Source organism: Thecamonas trahens, assembly GCF_000142905.1.
Source record: "Thecamonas trahens ATCC 50062 unplaced genomic scaffold supercont1.52, whole genome shotgun sequence".
Taxonomy (NCBI): domain Eukaryota; order Apusomonadida; family Apusomonadidae; genus Thecamonas; species Thecamonas trahens.
The window spans coordinates 75,166-89,272 of NW_013657628.1; the positions used below are offsets into that span (position 1 = coordinate 75,166).

Below are 14,107 nucleotides of genomic sequence, written 5' to 3' on the forward strand. Positions count from 1 at the left end.
GAAAAACAAAACGAAACAGCGCCTCATGCCGAGCTAGAAGCGTCAGATCTGCCCTCACTTGACGATGGGCGTCTCGCTAGCAGAGTGCAGCACGGAGACGTAGTAGGGGGGGGGGGCAGAAGGAGAATGGATGGGAGTGGACGTGGATGCTGATGCGGTTTTAAGGGGTGTTTGCCCAGTGTAGTGGCAGGCAGACCTGAGGGTGGCCCGCTGCAAAGACCGAGCTTGATGAGCTGGTCCCTAACGTGATCGCAGAGGGGCCAGGTCGGTGGAAGAGGCTAATGGACGCAAGTATCGCCACAACAGCATCGCACAAAAGGGTCCATGTCTCTGTGCTCGGCCAAAGAGTGCGACTCGGCATCGTGCCGGACTGGAATCCAAATGGAAAGGAAAGCCGCCGCCTGTTGAGCAACGCTCTGCAATAGCGCCACCACTCCACCCGTACGCCGGCTGACATGGCTGCGACACCAGATCCGGACACTGTTGCTGCGGCGAGCATTGTGGTGTATGGCCGTGGCGATTCGGTATCCGATGATACAGTCAAGGTAAGGTGAGGAGGTCGGGGGGGGGGGGGGGGGGGGGGGCTCGGCGGGCGGCAGAGGGCGGAGAGAGCGCAAGCTCGACACTGCGACTCATGGGCTGGCCGGAGTCGCACTGGCTCGGCCTGAGCACAGATCAATGTGACGTCGCGGAGCAAGGAGAAGTGGACACACGAACTCTCGCCGTTTTTCCTCGGCCCAGTGACGGTGGATCTGGGCGGCGGCCGGGTGTATCAGGCGGCGCGATTCGAGAATGCGTGGCAGTACACCAAGGTGTACGCGGTCCACGCCGACGACGATAATGAGCCGACTGATGCGTACTTTGTGTGGGCCGAGGCTGGGTTTGCCAACCCCAAGGCGGTGCGGTTCCCGATGGGCCGCGGCGCCAAGCCGCTGTATGCGCTGTGGAAGGGTCGGAGGCTGGGGTATGTCGAGGCGAGGCTGGAGATCTACGCGCCGCTCTACGCCGATGCCGTGCGGGCGACGGTGGGCTGGGGCAAGCTGAAGGCGGTGTATGAGAAGGCGGTGAAGAGCGGCAAGAAGCTCGCACTGTTTGACTTTGACGGCCACAACTCGATCGCCGCTCTTGGCTCGTTTGAGCGGATATTGTACAATACCAAGCGCAAGCTTGGGCACGCATTTGTCCTCGCCATGCTGCTCACCGGGAGCGAGCCGTGGGAGGCGCCGTTTGACGCTCACAAGGTACATGCGACGTCGATCGGGCGGCGGCGGTGAAGAGCGCGGCGATGTCTTGGGGTAAAGACGATGTTTTACACAACGGCTTGCCGCTCTACTGCTTGTGGTGGACGGGCATGGAGGTGCGGAGCTCCTCGACGGCCTCGTGGTCGTAGTTCCACGACGACATGACGGTCTTGGTCTGGGTGAAGAAGCCAATGCCCTCCTTGCCGAGGAAGAGGCGGCCGCCGGACCAGTGGGAGGCCTTGCCGCCCGAGAAGGAGAAGGCTGCGGGCGGGACCGGGATGGGCACGCCCGGGTTGCCGATGCCGACCTGGGTGACCTCGACCTCGGAGGCGTACTTGCGGGCGGCGGCGCCCGAGGCGGTGAAGATGGCGGTGCCGTTGCCAAACTCGTTACCGTTGACAAGGTCGATGGCCTCGTCGAGGGTGTCGACAGAGAGGACGACGACGACCGGGCCGAAGATCTCCTCCTTGTAGCAAGTCATGTCGGGGGTGACGTTGGTGATGATGGTGGGCCCAACAAAGTTGCCCTCGGCGTACTTGGCGGGCACGTCGACGTTGCGGCCGTCGAGGAGGATGGTGGCGCCCTCCTTCTCGGCCGACTCGATGATCGAGTGGATGCGCTCAAGGGACTGCTTGGAGATGACCGGGCCGACGTCGGCATCGGGCTCCATGCCGCCCGAGACGGTGAGCTTGGCAGCCTTCTCGGCCACGTCGTTGATCCACTCGGCCGACTCGCCGACGGTGACGATGGTGGAGAGGGCCATGCAGCGCTGGCCGGCGGCGCCAAAGCCGGAACCGACGAGCGCGTTGACGACCGACTCGCGGTTGGCATCGGGCATGATGACGCCGTGGTTCTTGGCGTCGAGGTTCGACTGGACACGCTTGCCGTTGGCCGAGCCGCGGGTGAAGATGTGCTTGCCGGCCGGACCCGAGCCGACGAACGAGATGGCGCGAATGTCGGGGTGGTCGCAGATGTTGTTGACCGTGTCAACCGAGCCGTGAACAACGTTGAGCACGCCCTTGGGCACGCCGGCCTCCTCGGCAAGCTCGACCAGGCGCAGCGACGCAGTCGGGTCCTTCTCCGACGGCTTGAGGATAAAGGTGTTGCCGGCGGTGATGGCCATCGGGAACATCCACAGCGGGATCATGGCCGGGAAGTTGAACGGCGTGATGCCGGCGCAGACGCCAAGCGGCTCCTGCCATGAGACCACATCGAGGTTGGTGGCCACGCTCTGCGACGACTCGCCAAACAGGTGCGGGACCATGGTGCAGCAGTACTCGACCGCCTCGAGGCCGCGGAACACGTCGCCCTCGGCGTCCACAAGCGTCTTACCCTGCTCGTCCACAATGAGCTTGGCGATCTCCGTCTGGTGCTCACGGATGAGCGCCTGGTACTTGAGCATGACCCGGACACGGTTGGCCACCGACGTAGCCTTCCACGCAGGGAACGCCGCCTTGGCTGCCGCCACCGCAGCCTCGAACTCGTCGTTGGTCGTCTCGGGCACACGCGCCACGAGCTCCTGTGTCGCCGGGTTGAACACATCGATGTGCTCCGTCGCCGCAGACTCCTTCCACTCGCCGTCGATGAGCAGCTTGGATGCCTGGGCCGACGCCTGGGCCGACACTGAGAGGGCGGCAGTCGCAACCTACAGAGAGAGAGAAAGCGAGAGAGAAATCATGGGTCATATGTGAGTGAGCATGGTGATGATGGGGGGCAGGGGGGGGAGGGGGGTTGGTTGCCAGCGAGAGGGAGAAAAAGCAGGAGTGACAGGGGGGAAGGGGGGGGGGGGGGGGGGGGGGAATGGAGGGCCGAGGGGAGGGTTAAGGGTATGTGGTGGGGATGGTATTCCGGACATATGTTCTGTATGTGGTTGTTCGGAACATCATCTACTTTGTCCCACCATGTTTGTCTCCTTTCCCTCTTACTGGGTAGGTAGGGGGGAGGGAGGGAGGGAGGGAGGGTGCGAAGGGGGATCACAGCCAGCGCCCGCCCACACGCACCCACGCCTACACCATACACGCTACGCTACACCACCATACCACCATCACCACCACCACCACCACCACCCACTACTACCACTACTTATGCCCCCATGCACGATATGGGCATGTTCTAACATACCTGCGGGAGGTACCGCGAGGCGGTGGATGCAAGCCGGAGGTTGAGCATGGTATTGATAGAGTTGAGTATGGGAAGACAGCAGAACAGCGACCACAATGCTCGTTGGGCCTCGCCTGGCGCGGCATCGCGGCATCCGTTTGGCAGGCAGAGAGTCCTTGATGGCCGGTGGGTATCAGGGAGAGGGCCAATCGGATACGGATTGTGGCTGTTCTGGAGAACGATCTCTAGTGGCTGCAGTACTGCAGTTGCCTTGGCTAGGCCAGTCCGTCCCGAGTCTATCTCGTCCACCGCATCACCCCCCACAGACATACACACACACATATATATATATATATATTGCTAATTATCCCAGCTATCATCACTTGCATCGGCATCATGGGTAGCATGTCCTCGATCTCTGCGGCAACCGGTCCGGACCAGGCTGCTCATCGGACCGAATTGGGCTTTGGCGCGAGCAACAGGAAAATGAAGCAAAGTCACAGCGATTTCTGACGAACTGCAGCTGCACCTGTCGCTGCTGGGCAACGCAAGCACGTGTACGCCTCGTCTTCCTTGCTCTTTACTTCCACTTTCCCACTATATACATGACTATAACACCCATAATCTGTGCTGTCTTGTCATGTTATGTGCGTTCGTGTACTTGCCTTATATGGCCATTGAGAGGCTGATACGTACCGGGCAAGTCACCGGGTGCAGCCTGTGGGGGTTTTTTCGTGTCGGGCGGCATACGACTCATCCAAAGCCTCCGGCCATCGTTCTTGTCGGCCTGATGTCGGAGATGGGCTCGCAGTTGTGAATACCATGGCTGTTTCTGTGCTGGAGACTCTTGATCAGTGTCTGGACTTCCAGGTCGAGGAGGAGATGTGGTTTGAGGAGGAGGAGCAGGAAGAGGGCGATGAAGAGGAGGATGACGACGAAGACGACGACGAGGAGGAGGAGGAGGACGACGACGATGCGGACGATGACGACGACGATGCGGACGATGACGACGACGATGATGATGATGATGACGAGGACGAGGAGGAGGACGATGCGGACGACGACGACGACGAGGAGGACGAGGACGAAGATGACGAGGAGGACGCTGATGAGGACGATGATGAGGATGCGGACGACGATGACGATGACGATGACGACGACGACGACGATGCAGACGACGATGAGGTGGTCAAAGAAGACGACGAAGACGTTGATGCTGATGCTGATGCCGATGCCAACGACGACACCGACGCCGATGCCGATGCTGATGCTGACACCGACGCCGATGCTGATGCCGTCTCGGACGACAACAACCCGCAGCCGCGAGACAACGACGACAACGAGGAGGAGTCACTTGACGGCGACATCATCGGGTCGTCAGAGGGATCCAAGAAGGCTGCAGAGATCTGGGCCCGCATTCGCGAGTCGCAGGCCGCGGCCAAGGCGGCCCGCGAGGAGCGCGCCGCCCAGCGCCAGGTCGCCCTCGACACCCGCCAGGCGGACGTCGAGAAGCTCCAGGCCCGCCAGCTGGAGGAGGTCAAGCCGCTCATCGAGGCCGCACTGGCTGACAAGTTCCAGATCAAGGCCCTCATCATGCTCGCTCGCGACTACGAGATCTGCTCGCCGGCGTGGAAACTTGTCCGCTCGTACATCCACACCGTTGACGTCGCCGACATGGCCGACGAGGCCGACGCCATGCTCGAGGCGACCAAGCACCTCGCGACCGACGCTGAGGCCGACGCTACCGCTGATGCCGACGTCGATGCCTAGACTCGCTAAACATTTCTCCCCCATGCTCTTTTTGCTTTGCCTCAATAGTCTCAATAGTCGGTGTACTCGGGCACGCCCAGCGGGCGCGACTGGACAACCAGGTCCATGACCTCGTGCACCTGATACGGGCGGCGCGGCTCGACGTTGTCAGCGATTGGCGCGGCGGGCAGGGCATCGACGCCCTCACACACTGCCGCCGGATCGCACACCGCCGCAGGGTGCCCGCGGAGAAAGAACGGCATCGAGTATCTGGTCTCCTCGTAGTTGGGAATGACCCGGTGGAACGGGGCGCGGTAGAAGCCGCGGGTCAAGTACCCGAGGTTCTCGCCAAGCATGACCGTCACGTCCTCGACGGGCTTGAGCTTCTCCTCGACGCAAAAAAGGCCCTCGGTGAGGTGCGACTGGACCTCGAGCGCCGGGTTCGGCGATACCGGCGCGACGGTGACCAGGCCGAGATCCGCATGCGGCGACGACGGGTACGACCGCTTGAACTTCTCGCGGTCCTCAGGCGTCTTGCCGGTGTGGTAGCGGAAGAACCGCATGACGTTGGAGCCGGGAAGTTCTTCCCGCTCTCGCGCTGCCACGCCGACGACGAGCTCTCCAGCTCCATCGCACTCGCGCCGGCCGCAACCTCGGCGTCGTACCGCGAGAGCAGCGCCGCCGGCACCGCCTCCTCACCCTCGAACAGCGCCGCCATGACCGGCGGAATGCCCGGACGGTCGCAAAGGTCCAGCAGCCGTGCCGGCGGCATGCCGATGCCGAGGCAGAGGAGCGCCACCACGTCGCGGGCAATGCCCTCCAGCACCACCCACAGTCGCAGCAGCGCCCGCGAGAAGCTGGGAAACGCACCATACGCCTGGTTCACCGCGCTCGAATCAAACACGTTGCGGACCTGCATCCACTCGCGGAACCTGTTCGAGGCGTAGCCAGCAAACTTGGCCTCATCAAACTCGACCGATGTCGCGCCCTTGGCCGGCCGCTCGAGGTCAAAGAACGCGTCGCCCGCCGCAATCGCCGCGTGAATGTACGCCACAGCCTCGGTAGGCAGCGCGAGTGAGACCGAGCCGTTGCGCGCCGCCGCCGCCGCAAAGGCAGCCACCGCAGCAGAGCCCGGTACAAACATCTCGCGCCGGAGCTCGTCGAGCGAAAAGTGGGCCGGGAGGAGGCTTTCGACTGGGTGCGGGACCGCGCAAGCGCCATCGAGCCCGTGCGCCACCAGCGACCGCGACGTCGCAGGCACCAGCACCACACCGTAGACCTGCTCCGGCACAAGGAGCCAGAGCATGTCCGATGTGAGGAACTCGAGCGAGAGCACAGGCCCGGAGCCGCGCTCGGTGAGGCCAAGGATGGCATGCTCGGACGGGTCGACGCCCACCACCTCGCACAGCGCGAGCTGAAGCATGTCGTAGTCGGCGTCCGGCGGGAGCGCCAGTGGGGCGAGCGACCCGTCGGGCTTCTTGATCCGCACCCACATGTCCCAAAAGTCGTTCTCGCAAAACTCGATAGTCGAATCGGTCAGCTGCGCAAAGAGCGCTCTCTGGTCAACAACGTCGCTCGCCCCAGCGCTGGTCTCGCGGCCCTTGGCGCTCTCGTGCTCCAGAAGCGCCGGCGGGACCCGCGAGAGGAACATGGGTGAGAACCGCGAGTGCCAGCTCGCCGAGTCGTCAACCTGCGGCCGCGGCGCGTCGGCCCACAGCGCGTGTACGTCGCGGCCCGCAGTCGACGAGAGCGGCAGCGGTGTGTTGTGCGAAAGACGCGGTCGTAGAAGATGATCGCCTCTTTGGACACCTTGGGCAGCAGCGCCGCAAGGAACGCTGCCGATCCGTCGCCGTCGCCAAGGTGGCCGTGTCGCCGCGGATGGAGCTGCTCGAGCTCGTTGGCAAAGGCAAGGTCGACCAGATCGTAGTACTCGTCCTTAGCCAGGCTCACCACCCGGTCTGCAAACCGGTCAAAGAACGAGTACTCGCCGGGCACTACCTCGGAGAACACAAACTCGCTGCGGTCCATGGCGCAGAAGGCGTAGGCCAGGAACTCGGCCCGCTCGCCGAGCACCTCACGGACCCGCGGCCGTGCATCCAGCGGCAGGCTCTGCGTGGTAAACGCTTCGGTCGAGTAGATCGAGTGGACGAGGCCGGCCACCGCCGCGGACTTGGAGTACGAGATCAGCTTCATCAGCCCGTACACGCCCACGCAATGATCCAGCAGCGTTCGTCCGCCCGAGTGCGAGGTCTTGTGCGCACCCGCCTCCTTCAGCAAGTTGACCTTGTCTTGGTCCACTACCACCGGCAGTGCCGAGTACTTGACAAAGAACTCCATGATGTCGACAGATGGTTGTGTTGCGTTGTGCTGTGTTGAGTTGTGCTCTCGACGTCGGCCGATCCGTGTTGTCCGTCGATCCGTCCGCGCAGCCGTCTACTCTGCGCGAAATGAAATACGTATACGGTGGTGGAAGAGGTGCACACTCTCGTGGTTGATGAAGCTATATGTGAGGAGAGCAGGCGCGAGCGAGAGTCTGAGTCGCGAGCGAGAGTCTGAGTCGCGAGTCGCGAGGCCGAGTCCGAGTCCGAGTCCGAGTCCGAGTCCGAGAGCAAAGATTACGCACAAAGACCGGTGTGAGGATACCGTGTGTGCAAGAGAGTACAAGAGAGCGGAGTGGGGTGAGGTGTGGAATGACCTGACTTGTGCTGGCTGGGCTCGGACTGTGCTCCCCTCGCCTCTTGTTGCGGGTCAGTGGCTTGGTTTGGGCTGCTCAATGCCGTGCGATGGGAAATTGTTCATGAAGGACAATGCCGCAGATGGACGAGCCTGCCATGCCATACCTCGATATCGGGGCAATAGAGATGGGGGCGAGTGGTTGAATGGCGGTGATCGGGAGGTAAGGGCGGTGGGAAGGTGAACAGGGGGAGGGGGGGGAGGGGCTGCCATGCAGGCCGAGGCTCGCGGGTGCTATGCAGGCGGTTCAAGGGTCGGGGCTGGGATCGGCTTCGGCTTCGGCTTCGACGAGCAAGTGGGCACGGTGGCGGATGGCCTCGGCGGCAGCGGCGCGGGCGGTAAAGCGGACGGCGTCGGCAGGGCCCCACGAGTCGAGCGGGAGATGCTGCAGGTGATGGATGGCGGCCTCAAACGTGAGGTCAGGGGCAAGGAGAGGCTTGCCGTACATTCGGAGGAGCTCGATGCAGAGGGCAACGACAAAGGCTCCGAGACGGTTGGCTTCGAGCGCACGGTAAGCAAAGAGGGCGTCCCAGATCGGACCGAGGACGCCGACAGGAAGCTCGCGGGCAAAGAGGCACGCGATCCAGCGGTGGGCGTAGAGCGGCGAAGAGATGCCACGCGCCGCAAGAGCTGCAGCGAGGGCGGGGAGCTCGTTTTCGAGGAGGACGTCGACAGCGTCGAGGAGCTCCAGAACCCGTGGCTGGGTGGGCGTGTACAGGCCACGAAGGCCCGAGGCGGCGAGCAGCGAGTCGAGGCAGGCAAAGGCCTCGGCCTCAACGGCCATGAGGAACTCGAGCGGGACCGAGGCGGCCAGCTCGCCAATGGATGCCCACCAGAGCACAGGCTGTGCGGCGGCAAGCGCGTCTGCGTGTGGGCCTGACGTTGCCCGCGAAACCGACGCCAGGTACTGCACCAGCATGAGACCCGCGAGGTCGGAGATGCCCTGCACGTACTGGCCGTCGGCTCGAGCGTGAGCGTAGACCCGCAGCATGCGGGCAAGAGATATCGAGAGTGGTGGGCGGCTAAAGACGCACGCCCGTGGCAGGGTCCGCTCGACATCAGTGTCGATGCGGTCCATGACCGACGGCGCGAGGCGCACAGCTGCAGCCTCTACGGCATATACGTAGCCCAGGTGATGGTTCGCCAGCGCCGCCGGCCGGTCGCCGTGCCACTTGGGCAACAGCCCGGCGAGGACGCCCCAGGTGACCGCCCGCGCCCGCGAGCCCACGCCGCGAAACGCGCACCGTGCCACCTGCTGCACGTCCACCATCAGACCGACGAGCGCGTGCTCCAGCTCCAGCGGCAGTGCGCGCGGGTAAGCCTCTGCTAGCTGGTCATCGTCTCCATCCCCGTACTCGTAGCCATACTCGCTGCAGCTGTACTCGTCATACTCGTACTCGTCGTACGCGCTCCCAAACTCCGAGTCTGCCTCAAAGCCAAGATCATCATCGCCATGCCTGGCGAGGTTAGACATCTCAACCTCGGCAACAACAGTACCGCCGCCACCAGCAGTAGCCGCTGGCAGTGATGATGATGATGACGGTCCTGCTGCTGATGCAGTCTCATGGCTGGCCCCAGCTCCATCACCGTCGCTACTGACACAGCCATTGCCGCCGCGCGTGGCTCCATCACGATCGTCTCTACCATGAACGGCACCAGCAACTTGCCCCGCAACTCTCCATGACTACCAGAGTGTGCGGCACGTGCAGCAGGAACCGCACTGGCTGGAGACTGCTGCTGGGGCCGGCGGTGGCCTCCGGCTGCGTCGGTCATCATGGCTGGCAACCTTGTCGGACGGGAGACCGCAGCCATGCGCAGACACACGCACCACCGGTCCTCGCCTAGTTGCTGAGGGAGAGGACAAGGAAGGCGGGGAGGGAGGGAAGAAGGAAGGGGGGGGGGGAGGGGACGGTGCTGCAAGTTACGTGTGTTGCTGCAGGGCCATAGGGGTGGGGCGCGGAGGGACGGGGAGGGGGCGGGGGGAAGGGGCGAGAGAGCGACGGCTGCAATCGGCGCTCCGGCTGAAAGACTCGGCTCGCAGCCAAGTTGGCGTTCTGCTGCGTCGCTTCTTGCCCACACACTCAAACTCGGATAGTCTCGCACCTTCACTCTTTACATTCATCCTTCTACACACAGTCCTCGTCGCGGCGTCCACCGCCGCACGGCATGCGCTCCTCACTTGTCAAAGAAGCGCGGGAGCTCGTTGCCCGGGATCATCATGCGCTCGACGCCGTCCTTATCAATGACAGCCATGCGGATGAGGCCACCGGAGGAGCCGTCGCGAGCCATGGCGAGGGCGAGGCCGTTACGGACAAACTCGATGCACTCGTCGCGGGTCATGCCCTCCTTGTAGTTGTCGTCGACCCAGCCGTAGATGTAAGTCGAGCCCGAGCCACCGATGGCAAACGGCATCTTGACGACGCCGCCACCGAGCGGCACAATGTGGACCGAGCCGCCGTCGACCTCGTCCCAGCCTGCAATGATGATGCCAGCCATGAGCGAGTCCTTGTTGTTGTACACCATCGAGCCGACCACCCTTGCCGCCACCGACACCTTGGGCTCGCCGCCGATCTCCTCCTTATGCATGGCGAGATGGAACTTGACGTACTCGGCCACAGCCTGCGTGTCAGCCGCAGACCCGGACCGGCAGCAGTAGATGTTGTCCGCAAGCTGCGTCAGCTTGTCAGACACCCGGTTGGCAATGTACGAGCCCGTCGTCGTCCGCGAGTCGGCGCCGATCACCACGCCGCCGTCAAACGCCACGCCCATAATCGAGGTCTGTCCTTCCACAAGCCGTCCATACAACAGCACATCCCCATCACACTCTCCATGAGTCCCTCCTTCTGCCACAGCGCTTCTTCTCCTGCCTACCCTGACCAACTTGACCTCCATGGAACATGCTCCGCGACCTGCCCTCCTCTTGCCAAAAAAGCCGTAGAGCGACCTGCTGCCGCCACCGTCTCGCCCCCCTCCCCTCCCCCCCCCGCCACCCACCACCGCCCTACCTCGCCTTCCAACCTCTCGTCCGCCCACGCCCTGCCACGCCACGTACACCGAGGTCAACCTCACCCTTCTTCAGCTCCGGGTACTCCATGTCTCCCCGCAGAGCTCAAAGACAAGTGCTCCATCCAACTCTATCCCTGGCCCAGCCACTGCCTCCGCCGCTCCGTGCTGTTGATCGGTCGCCTGTCGCTGTCTCGCCTTCTTCCAAAGGCCGGTGACAAGGCCACAGCCACGATGCCCAGTCCACCCATCGTCATAGCCAGCCACAGCCAACCAACATCATCACCATCAACCCCCTACCGCTCGTCAACCCCATCCCCCCCCCCCACCACACACACACACACGCACCACATACACCCCGATCCGATCGCCACATCAGCCGTCTCGTCGGCCTGACTCACCCAACTTGGCGGCCAACTCAGCAGCCAACTGAGGCGAGGGCAAGGGACCATCACACCGCTCTGACGCTTACCCGCAGTCATGTCCCGCTTCAACCCCCAGGCCGAACTCTGGCGGCTCCACCCTGTCATTACCAAGGCGAACAACATTCGGAGCATGTTCCCTGGCTTTGGCATTGCCCTCGGTGCCTTTGGTGTCTACTGCCTCGGTGACTTTGTCGTCTCCTCCATGACCTCCTCCTCCTCGGGCCACGGCTCTGGTCATGGTCATGCTGCTGCTGCCTCGGACGCCCACGCCGGCTCGGCACACACAGACTCTGCCCACGGCGGCCACTAGTCGCCCTGCTGCTGCTACTGCTACTGCCGCTGCCGCTGTCGCTGCTGCTTCGCTCGTCGCACTCGCCCTCGCTGCTCCCGCCTCCTCCGCCCGCCGCGGCCACCGCTGCCATCGACTGCCGCCACAAGCTGCCCGCTGCGCTGCTGCACCGTAAACCCTTCCAACCCCTAACCCCTACCCTCTCCCTCCTTTCTCCCCCACCCCCGCTCCCCTGCTCCGCTCTCGATCTCGATCTCGACCTGGCTAGCCTGCACCGCATCGACGGCGCCGGAGATTTTTACCTGCGCCACGACTACTGGGCTGGTGGGACAGGAACAGCGGGATCACGTTCGGCTGGCGGTGCTGGTGGCTGTGCGGGCTGGAGCAGATGGTCAGGAACCCGATCCGGTGGGCGGTAGGCCGGGAAGAGCGACATGATGAACGGCGCGAGGAGGCCCACAGCCTCGTGGTACACCCGCGAGACAATCGACGCCGGCGGCGCATTCTGTTCAGCCTGCAGCTGCTGCAGCCGCGCTGCTGCCTGAGCGGCGGCATCAGCTTCGGCGGGGGCCGCAGTAGCCTCGGCAGCCGCATCGTCGGCGGCCTGCGCCGCCTGGATCTCAGCTGCAGCGGCAGCCGCGGCCTCGGCAGCCTCGCGCGCCTCGCGGAGCAGGCGGACCCGCTCGTTGAATGCGTCGTTGCGGCGCTGGATGTGGAACCGGATGAGCATCTGGGCAATGACCACAGCGATCGCTAGCCCACCCACAAGCATCAGCTCGTCGGTTGTGATTGCTGGTGCGAGCATTGAGAGGAGGACGCCGCATTTGACCAGCATCGGAGCGGCCCAGGCGGCGGCACCGACTCCGGCACGCAACCAGCCGCCGGCACCACCACCGCCAACCGCGGCGTCGGCCTCAGCCTCGGCCTCGGCTTCGCCTCCTGCAGCCTCGCCGGCTTCTTCCATCTCGCCGCCGTTGCCTGCCGCCACGGCGTCCACCAGCGGGCTCGCCACGTCGTTCGGCTGCTGGCACCCGTCCGCCAGCTGGGCCTCGTACCACGCGCGGTAGTATTCGGCGTAGTAGGTGGCGTAGTACTGGGCCATCGCTGCCTCTGGGCTCGCCACCGGTACCAGTGTCGGCGAGCCGAGCGGACTGTACACCGCCTCGACCCGCGGGAGTGTAAACCCGTCCTCGCCGCCGACTTCCGCCTGGCCCTCGCCCTGCTGGGCTACTGCATCCGGCAGTGCAGGCGCATCTTTGTCTGTCACCTTGGGCAAGACAGCGCCGTCGGCATCGCCAGGTAGGCGCGGCGCCGGGGCGGTGAGCGGCGAGTTGGGCAGAGCCTCGGCGTTGACGTTTGACGCGGGAAAGACCAAGTGCATGGTGACACCGTCTGCATCATACGATGATCCGGCAGCGGCAAGCTTTGCAAAGACATGTGCGAGTGTGTTCGAGTCTTTGAGGATGGCGCCGGCAAAGACCAGCTTCTGACAGAGTGCTGGCGGATGCGAGGGATGATGCGCTTCGAGAACGTTCTTCAACTGGCTCACCCGCCATGAGGTGCGGGCGACCAAGTAGAACGCCGCAGCCCCATTGGCACTTTTGAGCTTCAGCAGCACACTCTCGGCCATACTGCGTATCCTCTTCCTCCTCTTTGAGCTCCTTGTTTGACCTTGTCACACACGACGAGTGTGACCCCCCTCACCACGCTCCCGCCCTGCTGTCGGCGTTCACTGCCGTCTCGCTGACGTCGGCGACTGGCTGCTGCTTCCATCACTTGCCAGCTGCTGCATGCCGACATCAAACCGCCATCAACTGCCATCCGCCGGTCTCACTCTACCCGTCCTGCCCCCTTGCACCGCCCCCCTTACACCGCCCCCTAAAACCGCCCGTTCCGAATGTCGCAATCCACGCAACCACGCATGACTGCGACCCTGAATCACGCCTGACCTCCCGACCCAGCCCACCACCACCACCACCATCATTGCCATCATCATCGCCATCACACATACCCACAGATACACACCCACAGAGACATCCACCACTCCTCGATCGCCATCCCCACACCCCCCCCTCCATCCGCCCCTCCATCTACCAAGAGGGAAAACCGGTGTGAACGTGACGCCGGACAAGCCACCACAGAGCAACAAGAACAACCACTTGACGTCGGACGGACGGTACGCCACACAGCCATTCCCTACCACCTTCTCCCACCACCACCCGCATATACACAGACATACTCCCTCTCCCTCTCTGCCCTCCCTTCTCCCCCACCACACCTCTTTCCTCCCTACCTACCTACCCCCCCTCCCCCCCTTCCCCCCTTCCCCCCTTCCCCACCCCCCCCTCCCCTTCCCCTCCACCTTGTTCTCCATCGTTTCCTTTCCACAGACAGTGACAGAGCCTTTCTTCCGGCCACCACCACCACCACCACCACCAACACTACCCTGTCACCACACACACACACACACACACACACACACACACACACACACACACACACACACACACACACACTACCTCCTCCTCCCTACCCTACCCTACCCTACCCTACCACCCACCCACCAC

At 63.6% G+C, this 14,107-nt stretch overlaps 8 protein-coding genes across 8 annotated transcripts in view; 3 read left to right on the top strand and 5 right to left on the bottom strand.

Moving 5' to 3' along the window:
• Positions 1-455: 455 nt before the first annotated feature.
• AMSG_09577 (uncharacterized protein) lies at positions 456-1,274 on the top strand (the record flags this gene model as incomplete). Its single annotated transcript, XM_013898683.1, has 2 exons — positions 456-545; positions 675-1,274. The coding sequence occupies 2 exons, from the start codon at positions 456-458 to the stop codon at positions 1,272-1,274; spliced, it is 690 nt and encodes a 229-aa protein (XP_013754137.1).
• A 12-nt stretch (positions 1,275-1,286) lies between these two features.
• AMSG_09578 (MM-ALDH protein) lies at positions 1,287-3,426 on the bottom strand. The gene is made up of 2 exons (XM_013898684.1): positions 3,363-3,426; positions 1,287-2,886 (listed from the first exon to the last, which is right to left on the bottom strand). Exons 1-2 carry the CDS (start codon positions 3,408-3,410, stop codon positions 1,330-1,332), a joined length of 1,605 nt encoding a protein of 534 aa, XP_013754138.1. The 5' UTR covers positions 3,411-3,426; the 3' UTR covers positions 1,287-1,329.
• Positions 3,427-5,256: 1,830 nt separating this feature from the next.
• On the bottom strand, positions 5,257-7,150 carry AMSG_09580 (uncharacterized protein). The gene has a single exon (XM_013898685.1). The coding sequence runs from the start codon at positions 6,739-6,741 to the stop codon at positions 5,452-5,454; it is 1,290 nt and encodes a 429-aa protein (XP_013754139.1). The 5' UTR covers positions 6,742-7,150; the 3' UTR covers positions 5,257-5,451.
• A 920-nt stretch (positions 7,151-8,070) lies between these two features.
• Positions 8,071-9,297, bottom strand: AMSG_09581 (uncharacterized protein; the record flags this gene model as incomplete). The annotated part of the gene is made up of 1 exon (XM_013898686.1): positions 8,071-9,297. One exon carries the CDS (start codon positions 9,295-9,297, stop codon positions 8,071-8,073), a length of 1,227 nt encoding a protein of 408 aa, XP_013754140.1.
• Positions 9,298-9,918: 621 nt separating this feature from the next.
• On the bottom strand, positions 9,919-10,941 carry AMSG_09582 (proteasome subunit beta type-6). Its single transcript, XM_013898687.1, has 2 exons — positions 10,876-10,941; positions 9,919-10,601 (listed from the first exon to the last, which is right to left on the bottom strand). The coding sequence occupies exons 1-2, from the start codon at positions 10,915-10,917 to the stop codon at positions 9,999-10,001; spliced, it is 645 nt and encodes a 214-aa protein (XP_013754141.1). The 5' UTR covers positions 10,918-10,941; the 3' UTR covers positions 9,919-9,998.
• Positions 10,942-11,306: 365 nt separating this feature from the next.
• Positions 11,307-11,561, top strand: AMSG_09583 (uncharacterized protein; the record flags this gene model as incomplete). The annotated part of the gene is made up of 2 exons (XM_013898688.1): positions 11,307-11,484; positions 11,539-11,561. The coding sequence occupies 2 exons, from the start codon at positions 11,307-11,309 to the stop codon at positions 11,559-11,561; spliced, it is 201 nt and encodes a 66-aa protein (XP_013754142.1).
• Positions 11,562-11,853: 292 nt separating this feature from the next.
• Positions 11,854-13,170, bottom strand: AMSG_09584 (uncharacterized protein; the record flags this gene model as incomplete). The annotated part of the gene is made up of 1 exon (XM_013898689.1): positions 11,854-13,170. The coding sequence occupies one exon, from the start codon at positions 13,168-13,170 to the stop codon at positions 11,854-11,856; it is 1,317 nt and encodes a 438-aa protein (XP_013754143.1).
• Positions 13,171-13,695: 525 nt separating this feature from the next.
• AMSG_09585 (ubiquitin carboxyl-terminal hydrolase 34) overlaps positions 13,696-14,107 on the top strand; it is a 9,113-nt gene continuing 8,701 nt past the window's right edge. The window contains exon 1 of the mRNA XM_013898690.1: positions 13,696-13,716. The gene's annotated coding sequence lies outside the window, so the exon portion shown is untranslated. The remainder of the gene's footprint in view (positions 13,717-14,107) is intronic.